At 39.9% G+C, this 22,194-nt stretch overlaps 2 protein-coding genes across 3 annotated transcripts in view; both read left to right on the forward strand.

Annotated features, from left to right (window-relative positions):
* The first annotated feature begins 1,092 nt into the window (after nt 1-1,092).
* On the forward strand, nt 1,093-6,750 carry LOC114507277 (sterile alpha motif domain-containing protein 9-like). Its single transcript, XM_028525191.2, is given in 3 exon segments — nt 1,093-1,366; nt 3,539-6,641; nt 6,644-6,750. Coding segments are annotated over 2 exon segments (3,189 nt in total). The 5' UTR covers nt 1,093-1,366; nt 3,539-3,559.
* The window catches only part of LOC114507944 (sterile alpha motif domain-containing protein 9-like), a 56,553-nt gene continuing 37,323 nt past the window's right edge, over nt 2,965-22,194 (forward strand). Inside the window, exon 1 of one of the 2 annotated variants that reach the window (XM_036010616.1) lies at nt 2,965-3,055. The gene's annotated coding sequence lies outside the window, so the exon portion shown is untranslated. Of the gene's footprint in view, nt 3,056-14,790; nt 14,975-22,194 lie in introns of those variants that run through there. The other variant, XM_036010612.1, reaches the window with a different exon arrangement.

A 22,194-nucleotide genomic window follows, 5' to 3' on the forward strand; every position in this document is an offset into this window, starting at 1 on the left:
CTCACACCCTACTCTAGCAGCCCTCCTTTAACTTCACCTGTACAATGTCCCCACTGTGCTCCAAGTGATACTCCCCTCCTACTCAGAGGTCCCAGTCCTCTGGCCTTAATGTGTCTTACACAAAGTACTTATCCTAACTTGTCATTGTGATGAAGACTTTTGAGTGTGTGTGTGCGTGTGTGTGGCTTTTCCCTCCAAAGGACTATAAGTCCTATGAAGGAATTTCAACATTTCTTCTTGTTATCATCTATTTATCTTGAGTGTGATGCCTCACAGGTACTCAATAAATATTAGGTATAATAGGTGCACTATAAATATTTGGTACATAATAGGTGCTAAGTAAACATTTATTGGACTTCCAGCCAAGATGGAGGCATAGGTCACCATGGCTCGCCTCCTTACACAACCACAGTGAAAAATACAACTAAATTACAAAACAACTATCACCCAGAATCATCAGAAAATCAAGCTGTATGGAAGTCTGACAACCAAGGAACTGAAGAAGTCACCTTCATCAGATGGGTAGAGGGGAAGAGACAGGGAACCTCAGAGAACCAGAATGGGCTGGTCCCACAAACACATGTGGTGGAAAAATATCAGGATCAACATCAGGAGCAAGGGATCCAGCCCCACACCAGACCACCCAGTGCAGGGTTCCTGTGCCAGGAAGAGAAGTCCCCATAACTTCTGGCTATAAAAGCCACTGAGGGTTGGGGAGACAGAAGAAATTGCAGAATTTCTTAGGCATCCCCTCTTAAAGAAAAGGCACTTAAGAAAAAAGATCAAAACTATGAACATTAAAATGGCAATAAATTCACAACTTGCAACAATTGAGTCTAAAAAACAAAATAAGCAAACAAGCAGAACAGTAACAGAATCATAGATATGGAGATGATTTGGATGGTTACTAGTTGGGAGGGGGAAGGGGCAGAATGGGGTTAAAGTTTCAGGGATAACCCATAGACATGATCTAAGGAAAGAGAATTGCCAGAAGGAATGGGAGTGGTGGGTAGAGAGGGACAAAGGGGGAAAATTGGGACAACTATAATGGCATAATCAATAAAAAATATATGTAAAAATAAAAATTAAATTTTTGTTGAATAAATGAACAAATACACAATTCAAGATAAAATAATACTTATCTCTGGTAACAATATATGCACCAATTTTTGTGGACCTCTAACATCTCTTCCATCTACACTGTATGTAAACAGGATTGATCATCTGAAATATTTTTATAATGTTCATTTTTTCCAGTTGCTCTAAGTTCTGCTACCTGGCTCAGCACTAGGTGTGCCCTACAGACTGAAGTCAGAGTGACTAACGTGATTCAAGACACTAAGGCAGCGAGACAAGTTTCATCAAGGCAAGTAGCAGCTGCTATGCCCAGTGGATGTGCACCTATAAAAGGGGTAAAGGATTTGGGTAGGCTTATGATATTCACACCAGAAATGACGAGCATGGGTTTCTTCTCTGGCCAGTCATAGGACTGCAGACTGAGGCCTCAGTTTAGCTCACTGTTCACATTTGACCTCCAGGAGACCTCACCAGGAAGCCTTTATGAGTAGTCCCAAACACAGATGGGTCAAATTTTCAGTCTAGCTAGGTTTTGTGACTTGTTAGGGGTGTCAAACTCATTTTCACCAGGGTCCACATCAGCCTTGCTGTTACTTTCAAAGAGCCAAATGTAATTTTAGGACTGTATAAATGTAACTACTGCTTAACCAAGCAAGGAGCTTGGTGCTGCTGCCAGGTAGAAACAAGGTGCCAGGCAGGATAAAACAAGGTGGAGGGCCAGATTTGGCCCACAGGGCTTGTGTTTGCCACCTGTGTTATACATTAAATATTTTTAAAACCTAGTCTCCTAAATCTTTCACATAAAAACTTAAAGCCTTTTAAATGTTTATATTTTCTCCTTTATATACTATTTGTTTTGCATGATCTTTAATGCCTTTAGTCTAGCCTTATAATACTTTTGTTTATGATACTTATAATACTTTGTTTTCCCTTATTTAAACAACATTATTGATTCATCTTGTTAATTCAGATTTGGGGGTTGGAGCAGTAGGTCAGGGTTGGAGCCTAAAAATTTCATTTCCAGCAAGCTTCCAAATGAGGCTGAGGCTTTTTGCTAATCCAAAGACTACATTTTGAGAACTGCTCCCAACCTTATCTGTACAACAGAATACTCCAGAAAATTTTTTAAAAGTACTAAGGCCTGGATTCCACTCCACTCTCTCTACAAATTAATTAGCCTCTCTAAAGGTGGAGTCTCCAATACAGTCATCCTTCGCTATATCGGCGCAGTTCACTGATTGCGGCTTCACTGTATCACTGTTCACTGTACTCGCGATACAGTGAAGCCACAATCAGTGAACCGCCATATAGCAAGGGACAACTGTATACTTCACTGGTGAGTACCCATATAGAATTTCATATGTTGTTAAAATTACATAGGTTTAAGAGTGTAGAAAATATGTAAGAGCATATGAAGTGTTTATAAGAGTGTGGGAAAGGTTAATAAGAGAGTGGGAAAGGTTTATAGGAATGTGGGAAGGGTTTATAAAGCCTTAAAATACATATAAATAATAAAATAAATATAACGCCACTACTTCACAGATTTTCACCTATCACAGGGATCTCTGGAATGTAACTCCTGCGTTAGGTGAGGGATCACTGTAATTCTAATGTTGAGCCAGGGTTGAGGACCCCTAACCTAGGGTGTTCAAGAATACTCAGCTTTTGTAATTTAAAACAAATGCATAACTGTAGAACCTTCATTAGTTTCATATCAATAATTTAGGCTACAATGGTTTTAACAAAGTTAAAACTCATACTATTTTCCTTATATCATTTCAGGCAGACAAAGCAACTTCAAACTTTGGCTAACTCTAGAGAACCTCTGAACACCAATAATTGATTTGGCTGGCTAGTTTTTGTGGTTGGTTTTGTAGTTTTTGTAGACAGCCAAATCAATTACAAAACATTTTGCTACCACATTCCCCAAAGCTCCATCCTTGGTTGGCCTAACAGCTTGGGTTCCAAAGAAAAATAGGTGATGAGTTTACCAACAGCCTTGTTACTGTGTAAGAAAAATGACCAGATTCCTAGCTGTGAATGAAATTTACTCTTCTCCAAACCACCTCCACTTAACCTGTTTCGTATTTTAAAGTTTATGTGCAATGTTCGGCTTTGGGAACCAATTTCTCTATTACTTAAGATTCTGGTTTTACCCTACAAAAAAAAATCACAAAAAAACCTTTCACCATATTAAGCTTAAAAGGGAAGAATAAGGATACAGGGGTGTGTCACACAAGTAGGCAACTGCTGCTTATTTTGTAATCACATTATAATCATTGAGGAAACAAGAGCACTAATTGGAATATAAAACAATTAAAATAAGTACCAAGCAGTATAAGAATGAACCTTGAAAAATATTTATATATGTTGTTTACATGAAATTTTACATGTATAATTGATTCTGTGATTTCAATGATAAAATGCCACACTAAAATACTTCCTGTATTACTTTTCCAAGGAAGGAGGCTGCAGCTCTGATATGGGTGAAAGAGGAAATCTACTTGAAATGACCAAAGACTGGAACAAAGAGAACCTGAAACAATGGGATGAAGCACTTCTGATAATACGAGCACATGACAAATGGAATCATATTCTCCTTGAAAATCACAGCCACAATTCTGGACAATTAGATCATACAAAACCCTGCATAAAAGAATACTATAAAAAGGTACAACAGACAAAAAAAGAAAAGGGAAAATCAGTGTCATCCAATAGTGATCATAATCTCAGCAAGACCAGAGATACCAAAGAACAAGAATCAGTTCTTATAAAAGAAAATGCATTAAATGAAGTAGCAACCACTGAAGACAGAAAAAATAATAAGCTAAAACCTGAACAGCTGACTTGCATGCCACATCCTTTTGATCAGCCCCAGAGCAGCCATCGGTACATAGAACATTACCTCCTACCACCTGAAACAGGACCAGGCAATCTCATAGACCCCATTCATGAGTACAAAGCCCTCACACACACAGACACGGCCACAGAAAAGGACATTAGGATGAAATTTAGCAATGAAGTCTTCCGATTCGCATCAGCTTGTATGAATTCACGCACCAATGGCACCATCCATTTTGGGGTCAAGGACAAACCCCATGGAGAAATTGTTGGTGTGAAAGTCACCAGTAAAGCTGCCTTCATTGACCACTTCAATCAAATGATCACAAAATATTTTGAAGACAGTGAGATCAATGAAGCCAGGAAGTGCATTCGGGAGCCAAGGTTTGTGGAAGTCCTCCTGCAGGACAGTACACCATCTGACAGATTTGTCATTGAGGTAGATGTTATTCCAAAACACTCTGTATGTAAAGAAAAGTATTTCTACATTATGATGCAAACCCATGACAATGAAACATGGAAACAAAGTAAAGAACTTTCATTGTTTGTGAGAGAAGGGGCTAGTTCTAAGGATATCTGGGCCAATGTCAAGCGACGGGATGTGGAATTCAAAGCATTTTTTAAAAAGTTAAAGTCACTAGCACTATCTAGAAAAGAGGCTGAAGAAAAGTATGAGGCGAAGGCAAATAAGAAGGAGAGTGAAGGACAAAAGCTGGTTAAACTTCTCATAGGAAACCGAGAGTCACTGGATGATTCATACTACAACTGGTATATTCTCGTAACAAATAAATGCCATCCAAACCAAACAAAGAACTTAGATTTCCTAAGGGAAATTAAATGGTTTGCTGTGTTGGACTTTGATCCTGAATTTGAGTGCAAGGAAGTGGCCAAAGCTTACCAAAAAATCCAGGTGGAAAATCTTCACTTTCCAAGTCAATACGAGGAAAAGACAGCTACCATAATGGAGAAAATATCTCATCTGAATCTTCATGATCAGCCCAGCTGGATCTTCTGCAATGGCAGATCAGACTCGAAAGAGGAGAAGTTTAAGCCTCTAGAACCACATTTATGGCAGAAAGAAAGAGCTTCTGGAGTCAGGCAACTGATTTCATTTCTCACAGATGAAAATCTCATGACAAAAGGGAAATTTCTGGTAGTGTTTCTATTGCTCTCTCCAGTGCAAAGCCCAGGAGACCCACTCCTTGAAACCTTCTCTGCTTTCTACCAAGCTCTCAAAGGAATGGAAAGTATATTGTGTATCTGTGTAAACTCACAGATTCATCAACAATGGAAAGATCTACTACAAGCCAGGTTGACAATTGCGGATGAATTAGCAGACCACAGTGTTTCCACTTTAAATTTAGAATTGATAAACAGTACTATCCTTAAGCTGAAACCAGTCACTCAGTCATTGAGACGGTTCCTACCATCCCACGGATCTTCTTCCATTATCTTAGACAAAAAAGAAGAGGATACCTTGACTGCACTGGAAATTCTCTGTGAAAATGAGTGTAAAGACACAGGTACTGATAAAAACAAATCTAAGTTCCAAGAACTTAAGAAAACAAAAGAAGACCACTTTTATCGAGGTGGCAAAGTGTCCTGGTGGAACTTCTATTTTTCTTCTGAAAACTATTCTTCAGCCCTTGTCAAAAGAGATAATTATGAAAACCTTAAAGATCTGATAGAGTGTTGGGCAGAGTCTCCTAAACCAACATTTGCAAAAATTATCAATCTCTACCATCATCCAGGCTGTGGGGGTACTACATTGGCCATGAATGTCCTCTGGGACCTAAAGAAAAAGTTCAGGTGTGCCATGTTAAAAAACAAAGGAACTGATTTTGCAGAAACTGCAGAACAAGTGTTCAAGTTGATTACCTACAAGGCTACCAGCCCTCAGGACTACATTCCTGTACTTCTCCTGGTGGATGACTTTGAAGGACAGGAAAATGTCTGCATTCTACAGGATAGGATCCATTCCATTTTGGTGGCAAATGGTTTGAGATATGAAAAAACATTGGTAATTATCTTAAACTGCATGAGATCCCAGAATCCTGATCAAAGTGCAAAACTAGCAGACAGCATTGCACTAAAACACCAGCTTTCTGCCAAGGAACAAAGAGCTTTTGAGGCCAAACTGGAGGAAATTGAAAAGCAACATAAGAACTGTGAAAACTTTTATTCCTTCATGATCATGAAAGAAAATTTTGATAAATCATATGTAGAAAACGTAGTCAAGAATATCCTAAAAGGACAGAATATCAACTGCAAAGAAGCACAACTCTTTTCTTTCCTGGCTCTATTCAACACTTATTTAACTGATTTTACAATTTCAGTGTCGCACTGTGAAACATTTTTGGGAATCGCATGCACTCATACTCCCTGGAAACCTGAAAGCATAGAAGACAAGATGGGAACCTATTCGACACTTCTAATCAACACGGAAGTTGCCGAATATGGCGGATATGCAGGCATGCGCATCATTCACCCTCTGGTTGCCAGTTGTTGTCTCAAAGAGCTGGAAAGCAGCTACCACTTGGATGAGTGTCAAATTGCATTGTCATTAAAAGAGAATTTATTCTATGATTCCAGAATAGGAAAAGACAAATTCAAACATTATTTGCAAACCCTCCTGCTTACAAGCCAGTGCAAAGAGTATGGAGACAAAACAGACACTTTGTTTTCTCCATTAATTGAAGCTTTAGAGAATGATGAAGTTGAAAAGTCTTGAAACAAGGAAGTGTTCTGTTCCCCCAAAATGAATATATTTGTCAGAACCTAAAAAGACATTTCTACATTAAGGAGAAAGACTTGGACACTATTCTGTATTGAGCAAACACTCTCATTTCCCTAAGTACACTAAACAAGTTGGCCTCAGTTACATATATTGATATGTCTTTTCTCCATTTCTATTTCTAATTGATTTTTGTATTTTTACAAATAATGGTTTGTGTACAAACACATGTATTTATTTAAAAGTATAGCTGGACTATAAAAAATGGCTTCCCCTTACAAGCATAAAAATAAAGTTTGATTCAGCAACTTATCAGGATTTTCCTAAAAACTTTCTTTTTATATCAAAAACTTGAAACAGTTGTTCTTAACCTTCATTTCTTATTCCTCTTCTGATCGATAGCAGACACTGTAAAGATTCGTATTTAAAAATTAAGCCATGAGTTGTAAAGTTTTCTGTCTCCCAATGCTCGATGCTCAGACTCTGGGAGACCTGCAGGGCAAAAGTGAAATGAGGAAAGCAGAGAGAAGAAAGTTTCTCTTTCACTTGAGAGCATATTTCTTTGAGTGTGAAAGAGTGTAAAATTCTTAAAAATTGACATCTCAAAAATTATCAATAAATTTGATCAATTGCTTAGAAACTGTTCACCAGACAAAATTTTAAGTCACAAGAATACGCACCCAGCCAGGGAGTGGGGTGGGGGAAAATCTGCAGACAAAAGAAATCAGAAATACCAAGAGGCAAGTGAAATCTCAGTGAGATATAAGTGCCTGTTGTGGGCTGAATTGTGTCCCTCAAAATTCTTTGTTGGTATCCTAATCCTCAGTACTTCAGCATGTAACTGTATTGGGAGACAGGATTTTTTAAGGTAAGGTGAGCTCCAGGGGGCACCCTAATCTAACATGATCAGTGTCCTTGTAGGAAGAGGAGATTAGAACACAGACACACACAGAAAGACCCAGTGAAGGCACAGGGGGAACATGCCCTCTACGAGCCAAGGAGAGAGGCCTCAGAAGACGCAGCCTTGCCACACCTTCATCTCAGACTTGTAGCCTCTAGAATTGTAAGGAAATAAATTTCTGACTTTTAAGCCAGCAAGTCTGTGGTACTAGTTAGCTCTAGCAAAGTAATATAGTACCCCCAAATTCTTCTTTGTGCTGGATCACCATTTATTTCATTATCTTTTGAAAATTAAAAATTACTTTTTCCATTATGAATGTAATGAGTTCATTTTGAATCTTAAGGTGTACTAAGCATACAAAACGGGGGGTGGGGGGATCATACCATCCAAACACAACCTCTGTTTTCCATTGTTTATTTTTCCCTATACATACCTTTAAAAGTATATCCATTTAATATTTAGAACTTGTACCAAGTCCTGAAGCTTAGAAGTTCAAATACACAGTGCACATTGCCCAGTGTCTATAGTTCCTTATTAAGCTTTGTCTCCCTCTCTGAATAAGCATATTCACAATTCTCTGCTTCCCACCCCCTAACAACTTCGACCCCCATCACTCTCACCTGATGACATTTCTTTCTACCTGAAGGACAAATCTGAAGCCATCATGTAACAGAGGGGATCTGACCAGATCACTGGGAGCAGGGGAGGATCCCCGAAGGGAGCATGAGAGCCTGCACTCTCCCATGGGCCCCCCAGGAGGGACCAAGCAGCACCGAAGGTGGTGGGATTGAAAGTTGAAGGCACCTGGGGGTGCGAGAGCCTGCCTTCCCCAGAGAAGGGAAGGGCTGTAGGGGGAGGTTGCTCTGGAACCCAGCAGCCTGGCATGCCACAACAGGAGACAGGCAGATGCTGAGTCTGCCAGCTCCCTGGAGGCAGGGCCTCCCAGTCTCTGAGGGAAGGTGGAAGCCTAACTTAGATGGGTTCTGACTAGCAAACCCAGATGGCCTAATGACACAGAAAAACGTTTGCAAACTCAGGAGTTAACATGCCCCTCACTTCCCACTGACCAACCTTCCCCTGGTAGTTCAGGAATTTCCCATTAGCTCACCTCAGGGCTTTAAAACCTTTCTACCTTTTGCTTCAGTACAATTGAGTTCAATCTCTCTCCCCTCCTTTGCAATACCATTGAGTATATTTTTTTGTTTTAAAAAATGTATTTTTAATATATTTTATTGATTATGCTATTACAGTTGTCCCATTTTCCCCCCTTCACTCCCCTCTACCCTGTACACCCTCTCCCACCCATATCCCCCCCTTTAGTCATGTCCATGTGTCATAATTTCTTTAGCTTCTACATTTCCCATACTATTCTTACCCTCCCCCTATCTATTTTCAACTTACAATCTATGCTACTTATTCTCTGTACCTTTTCCCCCTTTCTCCTCCTCCCACTCCCCTGTTGCTAACCCTCCATGTGATCTCCATTTCTGTGGTTCTGTTCCTGTTCTAGTTGTTTACTTAGTTTCCTTTGGTTTTGCTTTAGGTGTGGTTGTTAATAATTGTGAGTTTGCTGCCTTTTACTATACATGTTTTTTCTTTATCTTCTTTTCTTAGATAAGTCCCTTTAGCATTTCATATAATAAGGGCTTGGTGATGATGAACTCCTTTAACTTGACCTTATCTTGGAAGCACTTTATCTGCCCTTTCATCCTAAATGAGAGCTTTGCTGGATAGAGCAATCTGGGATGTAGGTCCTTGTCTTTCATGACTTGGAATATTTCTTTCCAGCCCCTTCTTGCTTGTAAGGTCTCTTTGGAGAAATCAGCTGACAGTCTGATGGGAACTCCTTTGTAGGTTACTGTCCCCTTATCTCTTGCTGCTTCTAGGATTCTCTCCTTCATTTTTACCTTGGCTAATGTAATTATGATGTGCCTTGGTGTGTTTCTTCTTGGGTCCAACTTCTTTGGGGCTCTCTGAGCTTCCTGGATTTCTTGGAAGTCTATTTCCTTTGCCAGAGTGGGGAAGTTCTCCCTTATTATTTGTTCAAATATGTGCTCAATCTGTTGCTTTTCCTCTTCCCCTTCTGGTACCCCTATAATTTGGATGTTGGAACATTTAAAGATGTCCTGGAGGTTCCTAAGCTTCTCCTCGTTTTTTTTTTTTTTTTAATTCTTATTTCTTCATTCTTTCCTGCTTGGTTGTTTTTTTCTTCCTTCTGGTCCACTCCATTGTTTTGAGTCCCAGCTTCCTTCCCTTTACTATTGGTTCTCCATGCATCTTCCTTCATCTCTTTTATGGTAACCTGCATTTTTTCATGTAATTTGCACCCAAAATCAACCAATTCCGTGAGCTTCCTGATCACCAGTGTTTTGAACTGTGCATCTGATAGATTGGCTATTTCTTGGTTGCTCAAAAGGATGAGTCCTGGGGGACTGATATGCTCTTCTGTTGGAGACATATCTCTCTCTCTCTCCTTTTTTTTTTTCCAGTCTGGTCACTCTTGTTACGGTGAGGGACGGAGCCTTAGGTGTTCACCTGGACTGGGCACCCCAGTCACTAGATTGTAACGTTGTATGTGGAGGGGGGGGGGTGAACAATGATGATAGCTCCATTCTCCTGGGATCTCAGTCCCTTCTCTGGGATCCTGGGTTGTGCGCTCTGCCTTGGTCCACAATGCCACCTCACTGGGTCCGCCTGCCGCCACTTGTGTACTCAGGGTCCACCGCTGCATCCTGGAAGGTTTATGCGCTCCCGGTTGCGTTATGCGCCCAGTTCTCCCCAATCTCCGTGCGCTGCGACCCGAGCCCGCTCCTCCTCTTAGCCCCTCCTACCGGTCTGGATGAACGGGTCTACTTCAACTTAGCTGTCCGACTTCCATTCAGATAAATTCTCTGTCAGTTCTGGGTGTTATTCTAGCTCTAAATTGTTGTTGTTCTAATCTTGGTTGTGCGTGGAGATATGGTGTATCCACCTATGCCTCCATTTTGCTGGAAGTCGCATTGAATAAAATCTTAATTGCCCATTTAACCTTGTCAGTGAACTTCTGTATGGACACTCTTCATTTCAGGCTACTCTCCCAGACAGACACTTTCTTATTCTGCTTGGGGTATGACTTCCCACACCAAGCCAGCCCTCCATTCAGAGACACCTTGCTCATGGTGCCTGAGCTCCCCATGCTGGGCTGCCACCTTGCTTGTATAGCCTCCTCACCCCACTCTGGCTCTGACTCCCCACCCTGGGTCACCCATGCAGGTGGATACTATTTTCACGCTGTCCAGCTTCGGACTCCTCACCCGAGATCACCCCTCTGAGGGGCCACCTTCCTGGGCGCTGACTTACTGGTCTGGGCCATGGAGACTTTCCTTCTCTTCCACCAGACATCTACCTTTTCCTGCCCATCCAGTGGTTGTAGGACTGAATTGTTTGAAAATGAAGGAGAAGACAAGAGGATGAAAGGGGAAGAGGAAGAGTTCATTAATTTTATTCCAGATGTTCTTGCCCTGGCTGTACATTAGAAATGCTTAGAAGGCTTTTTATAATTACTGCTGCGAACAATCTGGGGGTTTCTAGTCAAGATTATAATGTTGGTAGACATGGTTCACCTTTCTGCACAACCACATCAAAATTATGACTAAAATATAGACAACCACCACTCAGAACCTTCAGAAATCAAACTGACCCCTCAGTGGTTGAATGCCAGCCTGTGAATCAAAAGGTTGCCAGTTTGATTCCCAGTCAGGACACATTCCTGGGTTGTGGGCCAGGTCCCCAGTAGGGGGCATGTGAGAGGCAACCACACACTGATGTTTCTTTCCCTCTCTTTCTCCCTCCCTTCCCCTCTCTAAAATAAATAAATAAACAAATAAAATATTTTTTAAAAAGAAATCAAATTGAGTAGAAGTTTGACAACTTCAAAATTAAAGAAACCATATCCATCCAGACTGGTAGGAGGGGCACAGATGAGAATGAGCCAGTAACACAGCCATGAGTGGTATATAAAAATATTGTAGAAGCAAAGAATCCCAGCCCCACACCAGTCTCCCCCGCTCCACCATCCCAGGGTTCTAGTGCCAGAAAGAAAGTCCCCACTACTTCTGGCTGCAAGCACCAGCAGGGGTAATGTAGCAGGGTCACTAATGTAGCCCCAAGCAGTTCATCTTAAAGAACTCCCACACAGACTCTCTTACCCAGACTCACTACCTCTGAGCTCCAGCACTGGGGCAGTAGCTTGAAAGGCACCATGGTATATAGGAAGAAACTGAAATGTCTGGCATCAAGGTGAGAAGAGGCCACTGTCCCTTTTCTAAACCTTCACCATACAGAACCAGCAAGCTGATCCCATATATGAGACTTCATCAACCTGGCTAATGCTGTTTGACCTGCCTTGCAGATCCCCAGAGACTCTGCCCCACCCAACTTACAGGCCCGAGCAAGATACTTTTCCATATGAATGGCTGGTCTTGGCTCATGTTTCACCAGTTTTAAAATCCTATCAAACTAGCAACAGCTGGTCTTAGTGAGCCCCAGGACTGATACTAGTAGCAGTCAACCTATATTCACACCTTGGCTCTGCCTGGAAATCTCCAAGCCCAACACAAGTAGCAGCCATCTCAAATTGCTTTATAGCTCAGGAAGGGTGACCCCTTGTAAAACAGACATGGGGTCTGACCTTGCCCCGTACCATCCAGGAAACCTCAGGGCCAGCACACCCAGTGGACAGCTATAGAACCACACAGAGCACCACTCCATTGCCCCTTCACAGCTGATCCATCACAGAGCACAGAAGATGGTGTTAAATGGTCACAGCCAAGGCTTGCCACTGACTGGACTATGTATATCCCTCCCATTGACCTGCCAATAGCAACTAAGGCTCAACTACAGGAGATGGATATACTCAGCCCTCATGGAGGGCACCCTCAAGTATCCAGCTTAGGTGATAGGGGAGGCTGTGCCACTGGACCCTATAGGAACCTACTACATTAGGGCACACCACTAAGACATGGAGTCAAAGCAGCTCTACCTAATATATAGAAATAAACACGGGGGGGTGCAAAAATGAAGACACAAAGAAACATGGCCCACATGAGAGAACAGATCAAAACTCCATAAAAAGAGCTAAATGAAATGGAGATAAATAATCTATCAGATGCAGAGTTCAAAACACTGGTTGTGTTCAGGGAACTTAGTGAGGACCTCAACAGCATAAAAAAGATCTAGTCAGAAATGAAGGATACACTAATTGAAATAAAGAATAATTTACAGGGAAACAATAGTAGAGTGGTTGAAGCCGAGAATCAAATCAATGATTTGAAACATAAGGAAGCAAAAAGAAAACCAAAAACAAAAACAACCAATCATACACCAAGAAGGAAAAAGAATCCAAAAACATGAGAATAACATATGCAGACTCTGGGACAACTTCAAGAGGTCCAACATTCACTTCCTACAGATGCCAGAAGGAGAAAAGAAAGAGCAAGAAATTGGAAATATACTTGAAATAAATGAAGAAAGTAAACTTCCTTAATTTGGTGAAATAGACACGCAAGTCACCGAAGCAGAGAGAGACCCAAAGAGGATGGAGACTCAGTTAAGACCAGGCTACAGTACTCAGCAACACTTAGCTGAAGGCTTGACATAAGAGGAAACAAAGTTATAAGAGAAGGAGGAAAAACTGTTACATGTTCTTATTATCCATGACTTCCCTCTGAGTTTACAGGCCCAGCTCCCGTACATGGTTTATCAAGGGGCCTCCCTCTCCTCAGCCCCCTTTCAACAGACATGATATAGGGCTGCCCTGGCTCAACTATCCCAGATGAGACAACCCCTAAACGGGAATCCTTCACTAACAGATGAGGGTGCCAACCCTCTAAAGGCCCCAGAAAGAACTATGCTTCTTCTGAAAATAAATATAAACTACAGGGATGTCACCCCACCCACAATGAGGACAAGGGTCTACATCATTATCCAGAGAAGTTCAACTCCCCATTTCAGAAGGTACCCTGGGCTTTACTCTTCTAGAATCAAAGAGCCAATTGAAATGCTTTTCCAAAAAAGTGAAATTCCTCGTCTTTCTTCAAAGGTGAACTTGTGTTCTACCTACAGGAAGCCTTCAATTCCAGTTCATTCCATTTTCACCATCTGTATTTCTACTAGCATCCAACTTCTGCTCAGGGAAGGCCACTATAAATTAAAACAATGAGTTTTAGCTAGTTCTTTTCTTCAAACTCCCTCCCTTTCCTCTTTTTTTCTTAATTATCATTTGAAAATGTAAAAAAAAAAACAACTGTAGCATTAACTATTTGTTTGTGATACTGTGTGTTAAAGCTACCACACCTTTCCTCAACACCCCACTCATGAGGACTCTGTGCTCTCGGGTTATCTGCAGCCTGTTCAAAGCTCCACCTACTGCACAAACCACCAGCTCTACCCTCGAAGGTAAATTAACTCACAACTGAAAACTGAAGTTGTGAGAAATGCTTACCCCAGTAGGTCTTATAATGTGGAAACAGGGTGAACAGAGACAACCAGTGGGAAAAGTCATACTTAGAAATTAGGCAGGCCTACAATGCAAGCCTAACGGACAGTCATTCATCTAGTCAATGCACATACATCAGGTAGAGTCCTGGTTTTCTCATCTGTAAGATAAACAAAATAAACTTAGTTTGCAAGCATCTGATGAGGATGAAACCGGACAGCATAAGTTACATGTCTGCCACTCAGCAGACTCTTATTAGGAGGCAAATTTAAACATTTTATTGAGATAATTCACATACCATAAAATTCTCCCATTTAAAATACACAATTCAATGTTCATTACTATTCCTTTACACTTTAGGAAAACATAAGGATATAAGTTAGCTCATTCTAGAAAGCCAGTGGAAGACCAACATAAGCTGTTTCCTACCCAGAGTTCCCCCAGGCTCCCAATCACAATGAAAACAGGTATTCCCAGAGGATCCACTCAGCCTGCCCCAGAGTTTGTCTGCAGCCAGGACAACAGGCTCTCTGCAGTCCTCCACACTAAAGCAGAGAACAGATTTGAAACCTTTGGATTTTACCCAGACAGCCCAGAAGGTGGCAGCATAATGGCTTACAAAAAAAAATGCATTTTAGAAAAATGCAAAATCACTTCTATAAACAAACTCAGGTCTAGGAAAATGAAACTAAAAGCAGATCACAGGATTCCTCCCCCTTCCTGCCAGTTTTGACACACACATTTCTGAGACACACCGTTGTTTCTGAGGCTGAGCTAGCAATGAGATAAAAGCAGAGTATAAATTAACTTTCTTAAAAGCTAGAAAGAAGAAAATGTCTTTCTTTAGCATTGTGGGAGGAACAAAACACAGATGTTAGACATTTTCTGCACTGAAATATGTAGTTTTCCCCTTATTTGTGTAGAAGAAATTTGCAAGACAATCTGGGTAAGTGCAATATTTATTATCAATATTATTAGTATCTACAGTAGCATTTTACTGAATAGAAAGGAATCTACTGTCCTTTTTTGAAGTATATTTTATTGATTTTGCTACTATAGTTGTCCCACTTTCTCTCTCATTTATCTACCTCACCCTGTTACCCTTCTTCCCTCTGGAACCCCCAACACCTTTGTTCATGTCCATTGGTCGTACATATAAATTCTTTGGCCTCTCCATATCCTATACTATTTTTAACCTCCCCCTGTCTATCTTGTGCTAACCAATTATGCTTCTTATTCCCTGTACCTTTTCTCCATTCCCCCCCCCTCCCCCTGACTGCTGATAACCCTCCATGTGATCTCCATTTCTATGATTCTGTTCCTATTCTGGTTGTTTGCTTAATTTGTTTTTTTGTTTTCTTAGGATCAGTAGTCAATAGTTGTGAATTTGTTATTTTACTGTGCATAGTTTTCATCTTCTTTTTCTTAGATAAGTCCCTTTAACATTTCATATAATAAGGGCTTGGTGATGATGAACTCCTTTAACTTGACCTTATCAGGGAAGCACTTTATCTGCCCTTTCATTCTAAATGATAGCTTTGCTGGATAGAGTAATCTTGAGTGTAGGTCCTTGGCTTTCATAACTTGGAATACTTCTTTCCAGCCCCTTCTTGCCAGCAAGATTTCCTTTGAGAAACCAGCTGATAGTCTCATAGGCACTCCTTTGTAGGTAACTGTCTCCTTTTCTCTTGATGCTTTTAAGATTCTCTCCTTATCTTTAATCTTTGGTAATTTAATTATGATGTGCTTTGGTGTGTTCCTATTTGGGTCCAACTTCTTTGGGATTCTCTGAGGCTCCTGGATTTGCATGTCTATTTTCTTCACCAGACTGGAGAAGTTTTCTTTCATTATTTTTTCAAATAAGTTTTCAGTTTCTTGCACTTCCTCTTTTCCTTCTGTCACCCTTATCATTTGGATGTTGGAAGGTCTAAAGGTGTCTCAGAGGTTCCTAAGCCTCTCCTCATTTTTTGAATTCTTGTTTCTTCATTGTTCTCATTGAATGTTTATTTCTTTCTTTTGTTCCAAATTGTTGGTTTGAGTCCCAGTTTCCTTCCCTTCACTGATTATTCCATTTTTCTGTTTCACTTTGTATAGCCTTCACTTTTTCTTTATTTTGTGTCTACTCAATCATTTCTATGAGCATCCTGATTCTCAGTGTTTTGGACTCTGCTTTTGATACTTTGGCTATCTCCTTGTCGCTTAGTTATTTTTCTGGAGTTTTGATCTGTTCTTTCATTTGGGCCATGTTTCTTTGTCTCCATTCACCTGTTATCTTGTATGGGGTGGAGCCTTAGGTATTTGCCAGGGCAGGGCAACCTACTTGCTCTGTTGTGGTGCTATATGTGGGGGGAGAAGTCAGAGAGGGAACAATGACACTTGCTGGGCTCTGGCCCCTTTCAGTCACTTCCTCTGCTACCCACAAGCAAAGTAGGCCCTTCTAGTGCTGATTCCCAGGTGGTACGCTAGTGTACATTCTAGGACCCAGTGCAGCCCTGGAACATACTCTCCTGTGAGGCTGAGTGTTTCTTCCGCTGCCATATCGCCCAAGGATTTTATAGCCAGAGGTTCTAAGGCTTTCTATTCCCATGCTGGAACCCTGGGTCTTGCTCTCCATTTGTTCCTCCCAGTTTATCCACATGCAGATGTGAGACAGCTTGGTCTGCCAGCTGCCACCTCATCCACCCAGTGAACCAGGTGCCACCTTACCACACATCCTCTCCACCCTGGCTGCCCATCTCCACCCTTCCTACCAGTCTGAAGGATGTTTCTTCCTTAACTCCTTGGTTGTCAGGATTCCATACAGTTTGTGTGTGTGTGTGTGTGTGTGTGTGTGTGTGTGTTTGACAGTTCTGGTTGTTTCCATCTTTAAACTAGTTGTTATCCTTCTTTTGGTTGTGTGAAGAAGTGAAGCTTATTGACCTATGCCTCCATGTTGGCCAGAAGCCAGAATTTACTTTTAGAAAATTGTAATATACCCCCAAACAAAAAAAAAAATTACTTAATCCTAGACATTCTAGACTTCATTGCTGTGACAGGAGTAGGCTTTATATTTGAATCATGAATTATAACATTCCACAAAAGATGCAATTTTAAACTAAAAGCACTTTTGTTGATGAAATCCTCCAAAGCATTAGCATCTTCAGAAAGAAAATATCATGAAAATATAAATATGTACCTTGCATTAGTCAGATACCTACCATCTTTCTAAAGAGTAGGCAGCAGCAAAAAAATAAAAGTCCCCAATAGATCCTCAGAGATTAATGTTAGATAAATATAGGAGACAGACCACAGACAGAATGTCAAAGAGAGACAGACAAGCTGCTAAGGTAATCCTTGAAATTATGGCCACTATATGTTCTTGTTAAATATTCTGTGTTTTTATGTCTGATTGTCTCCAAAGCCAGGGATTACATTTTTAACTAAAGAACTGAAATTCAAAGCTCTTCTTAGAAAAGCTGACAAACCCTACCATTAATAAATGTATGTGGGTTTGAACATGTAACAAACAAATGATTTCCTTTTTGATATTTGTTGCCAAGAGCGCAGAACCAAAATCTTCCCATATTTTGAAAGGCTTTATTGTGTAAGCCTCAGGTCTTTCTGTCATGTCCTTTTCTCTTCCCACTTTTTACTATGCCAGGAAAGAATACTGGACCTGACAACTCTGAAGTCTACAGAAGTTATTTTCATGGATTCCAGTTTCATTTAAGGGAATACATATATCGTTTTAGGAATGAGAACTACAAATAGACATTAGTGGCAGGCTGGCTAAATATCTTCCAATATCTGTCCTCCCCTGATATGTAGCAATAGAATACTGAGCTATACTACTAGTTATAACCCTGTTTTTGTACTTCTGTGTGGTGGTCTCAAAATAAAGGAATGCCTGCCATTTCCCTGTCCCATCTACCATGGCTGTAACAGAGACATCATGGAGCAGCTAGAGCAGCCATCGTGGGTCACAAATCAGAAGCCATGTTGAAGATGACAGAGTAACACAATGGAAGAAGCTTGGGACATGACAGTTGTGGAGTTTTCACACAAGCTTTGGTCCATCTACCTGGACTTTCCCATGAAAGAAAAACAGATTTCTATCCTTATTAGTCCACTGCTACTTTGGGTCACTGTTAGAACAAATTAGCTAATATTCTATTTGATATACTGGCATTAATATGCACTATTGATATTAAATTCTACACTTTCTGGAACAAAGAGTAGTGGGCAAAAAAATTCCTCAATTTATTTCCCTGGTACTACAGGTATGCTAAGATAAACTCAAGGATAGATTTTCCAAAAGAGAATATATTACATACAAAAGAAACAGTTTAAATCATTTTGCTAGAATTCTGTTAAGTAGTCAATTTAATGGATAAATAAAAGGGTGCTGGCTTTGGGAACAGAGTGGACAATTGACAAAAGCTTAAAACAGTCTTGAAAATGAACTCATAATCTTTTTATTTCTCCCCTGTATTTGCTTCCTTGATTTGATAGACCATCACTCAACCTGTTTCTCACATTTAAAAATTTAAAAATGAGCCAAAACTTCTCCCTCTCCCTCATACAATCTGTATCTACATCACGGATTCTAACAAGGACAACCTTTTCGTAAATATAAAATATATAAATAAAAGTAATTCAGGGACATAAGAAAAGTCAAACAGAGCAGAAAGAAATAAAATAAATAAAATTAAAGTTATATCTCTTCTTATCCTTAACCTCAGTGTTTTTCCTAAAAGGTAATCATGTCTGTTCCTGCTACCTTTCAAAAAAGTTTCCAGTATCTACCAGTTTCTGTGTACATGTGAGTGTGCAGAATCTATGTTTATATACATTTGTGTAAATTTTTAAAATTTTTACACAAGTGGGACTATACAATATAACCAATTCTACCTCTGAACTATTTCCCTTGGATTCTGGAAATCATTCCATTTCAATAGGGAAGTACTCAAATGATCTCTAATGGCCATATTTCAGTTGTCTGAATATACTACCAGTTCCTCTTTATGGTCAGTGAGGTTATCGACAGGTTTCTTTGATATTAGCAAAATGCCTCAGTAAATAGCTTTGTATAAACATCTTGGAGTGCTTTTGAAATTTTTCATAACATAAAGTCTTAGCAGGAAAATCATTGGATATTTTCTAGTATGAATTTAGTGTTTTAGGTAAGCTTTTAATAGAAATAAATGGCATATGTGGAATGTGCAATTATGAAAAGTGTACAACTTATAAATTTTCACCATGTGACCACTGCTATGAAGCCAGCATTCAGTCCATACCCAGCACTCTGACGGCATCCCAGAATATATCCTTGTACTCTCTCCACGTCCCTAACTGTTTTACAAGGGTAACAGCTATCATGAATTTTCCCACCACAGATTAATTTTGTCTGTATTTGACATTTATATAAGTAGTAAATGATAGCATATGTATTCTTTCCTGTATGTGTCCTTTCATTCAACATCATGCTGCTTCAGATGATAATAGTTCATTCTTTCTAATCATAATCTAGTACTTCATCATATAACTCTGCCACTATTTCCCCATTGTACTACTGAATGGATACATCATAAATAAAGCTCCCATGAACACTCTTGTATGTAACTGTCTTTTGGTGAACACACACATTCATCTTTCTTGAATATACTGAGGATGTTCAGATTGAATAGATAAAGCCAATAAACCCTTGGAAACAGCTTTCCAAGGAGAATGTATATGCATTCACACTCTCACAATCAGTGTATGAGAGTTCTAGTTGCTTCATCTTAATATGTATTTTTTAATTCATTTTTCCTTTATCATTAGCACTCTTTCATCCTATTTAAATATCTTTACCTACCTTCACATTCTCCTAGAATTTTTAATTCAATTTTTTAATTGTTGTTCAAGAATAGTTGTCTCCATTTCCCCCTACTCCACTCCCCAGCCCTGTTGACACCCACCTACCACCCTCAATCCTAACCCTCTTTGGTTTGACAATGGGTCCTTTATACCTGTTCCTTGATGACACTTTCCCTTCTTTCCCCCGTTAGCTCCCTCCACCCTACCCTCTGGTTACTGTCAGTTTGTTCTTTATTTCCATGTCTCTGGTTATATATTGCTTACTTGTTTGTTTTGTTGATTAAGTCCCACTTATAGGTGAGATCGTATGGTATTTGTCTTTCACCTCCTGGCTTATGTCACTTAACATAATACTCTCCAGTTCAATCCATACTATTGGAAAGGGTAGTAGCTCCTTCTTTCTTTCTGCTGCATAGTATTCCACTGTGTAAATGTACCATCATTTTTTGATCCACTCATTTACTGATGGGCACTTAGGTTGCTTCCAGCACTTGGCTATTGTAAATTGTGCTGCTATGAACAATGGGATGCATAGGTTCTTTTGAATTGGTGTTTCAGGGTTCTTAGGGTATAATCCCAGCAGTGCAATTACCAGGCCAAAACGCAGTTCCATTTTTAGTTTTCTGAGGAAATTCCATACTGTTTTCCACAATGGCTGCATCAGTCTGCACTCCCACCAACAGTGCACTAGGGTTCCCTTTTCTCCACAGCCTCACCAGCACTTGTTTGCTGATTTGTTTATCATGGCCATTATGACAGATATGAAGTGGCATTTCATTGTGGTTTTAATCTGCATCTTTCTGATGGCTAGTGATGCTCAGTATCCTTTCATAAGTCTCTGGGAATTCTGTATGTCCTCCTTGGAGAAGTGATTATTCAAGTCCTTTGCCAATTTTTTAATTGGGTTGTTTGCCTTCCTGGAGTGGGGTCATGTGAGTTCTTTATGTATTTTGGATATCAGACCCTTGTCCAAGGTAGCATTGGCAAATATGTTTTCCCATGCAGTTGGTTCCCTTTTCATTTTGCTGATGTTTTCTTTAGCTATGCAGAAGCTTTTTATTTTGATAAAGTCCCGTTTATTCTTTCCTTTATGTCCCTTGCTCTAGGGGACATATCAGTGAAAATACTGCTGTGTGGAATATCTGAGATTTTCCTGCCTATGTTCACCTCTAGGACTTTTATGGTGCCATCTCTTATATTTAACTCTTTTTCCATCTTGAGTTTATTTTTGTGTATGGTGTAAGTGGGTGGTCGAGTTTCATTTTTCTTGTGGGTAGCTGTGTAGGTCTCCTAACACCATTTGTTGAAGATACCATTTTTACTCTATTTTATGCCTCTGTCCCATTTGTTGAATATTAATTGACCGCAGAGATATGGGTTTGCTTCTGGGCTGTCTATTCTGTTCTATTTTCTATGTGTCTGTTCTTATGCCAGTACCAGGTTGTTTTGATTACGGTGGCCTTGCAATATAGTTTGATATCAGGTATGGTGATCCCTCCTTTGTTCTTTCTCAAAATTGCAGCAGCTATTCGGGGTCATTTGTGATTCCATATAAATTTTGAAATGTTTGTTCTATATCTGAGAAATATGTCATTGATATTTTAATAAGGATTGCATTGAAGCCATAAATTGCTTTGGGTAGTATGAACATTTTGAGGATGTTTATTCTTCCAATTCATGAGCACAGCATATGCTTCCCTTTATTTGTGCCTGGTTTAATTTCTTTCTTCAGTGTTCTATAGTTTTCTGAATACAGGTCTTTTACTTCCTTGGTTTGGTTTATCCCTAGGTACTTTATTTCTCTTGCTGCTATAGCAAATAGGATTTTTTTCCCCTGATTTCTGTTTCTGATATTTCATTGTTGGTGTACAAAAATGCCTTTGATTTCTGAATATTGACTTTGTATCCCACTGTTTTGCCAAATTCACTTATTGAGTAGAGCATCTTTTTGGTGGAGACCGTAGAGTTTTCTGTGTACACTATCATGTCATCTACAAACAATAACAATTTTACTTTCTCCTTTCCAATTTGGATGCCTTTTATTTCTTTATCTTGTCTGATTGCTGTGGCTAGGACTTCCAATGCTATGTTGAATAGAAGGGTGAAAGCGGACATCCTTGTTTTGTTCTTGATCTTAGTGGGGAAGCTTTTAGGTTTTTCCCATTGAGTATGATGTTGGCTGTAGATTTCTTGTATATAGTTTTTATTATATTGAAGTATGCTCTCTCTACTCCCACTCTGCTGTGTGTTTTTATATAAATGGGTGCTGTACTTTATCAAATGCTTTTTCCACATCTATTGATATGATCATGTGATTTTTGTCTTTTC

This window comes from Phyllostomus discolor, chromosome 10 (genome assembly GCF_004126475.2).
Source record: "Phyllostomus discolor isolate MPI-MPIP mPhyDis1 chromosome 10, mPhyDis1.pri.v3, whole genome shotgun sequence".
Lineage (NCBI taxonomy): Eukaryota > Metazoa > Chordata > Mammalia > Chiroptera > Phyllostomidae > Phyllostomus > Phyllostomus discolor.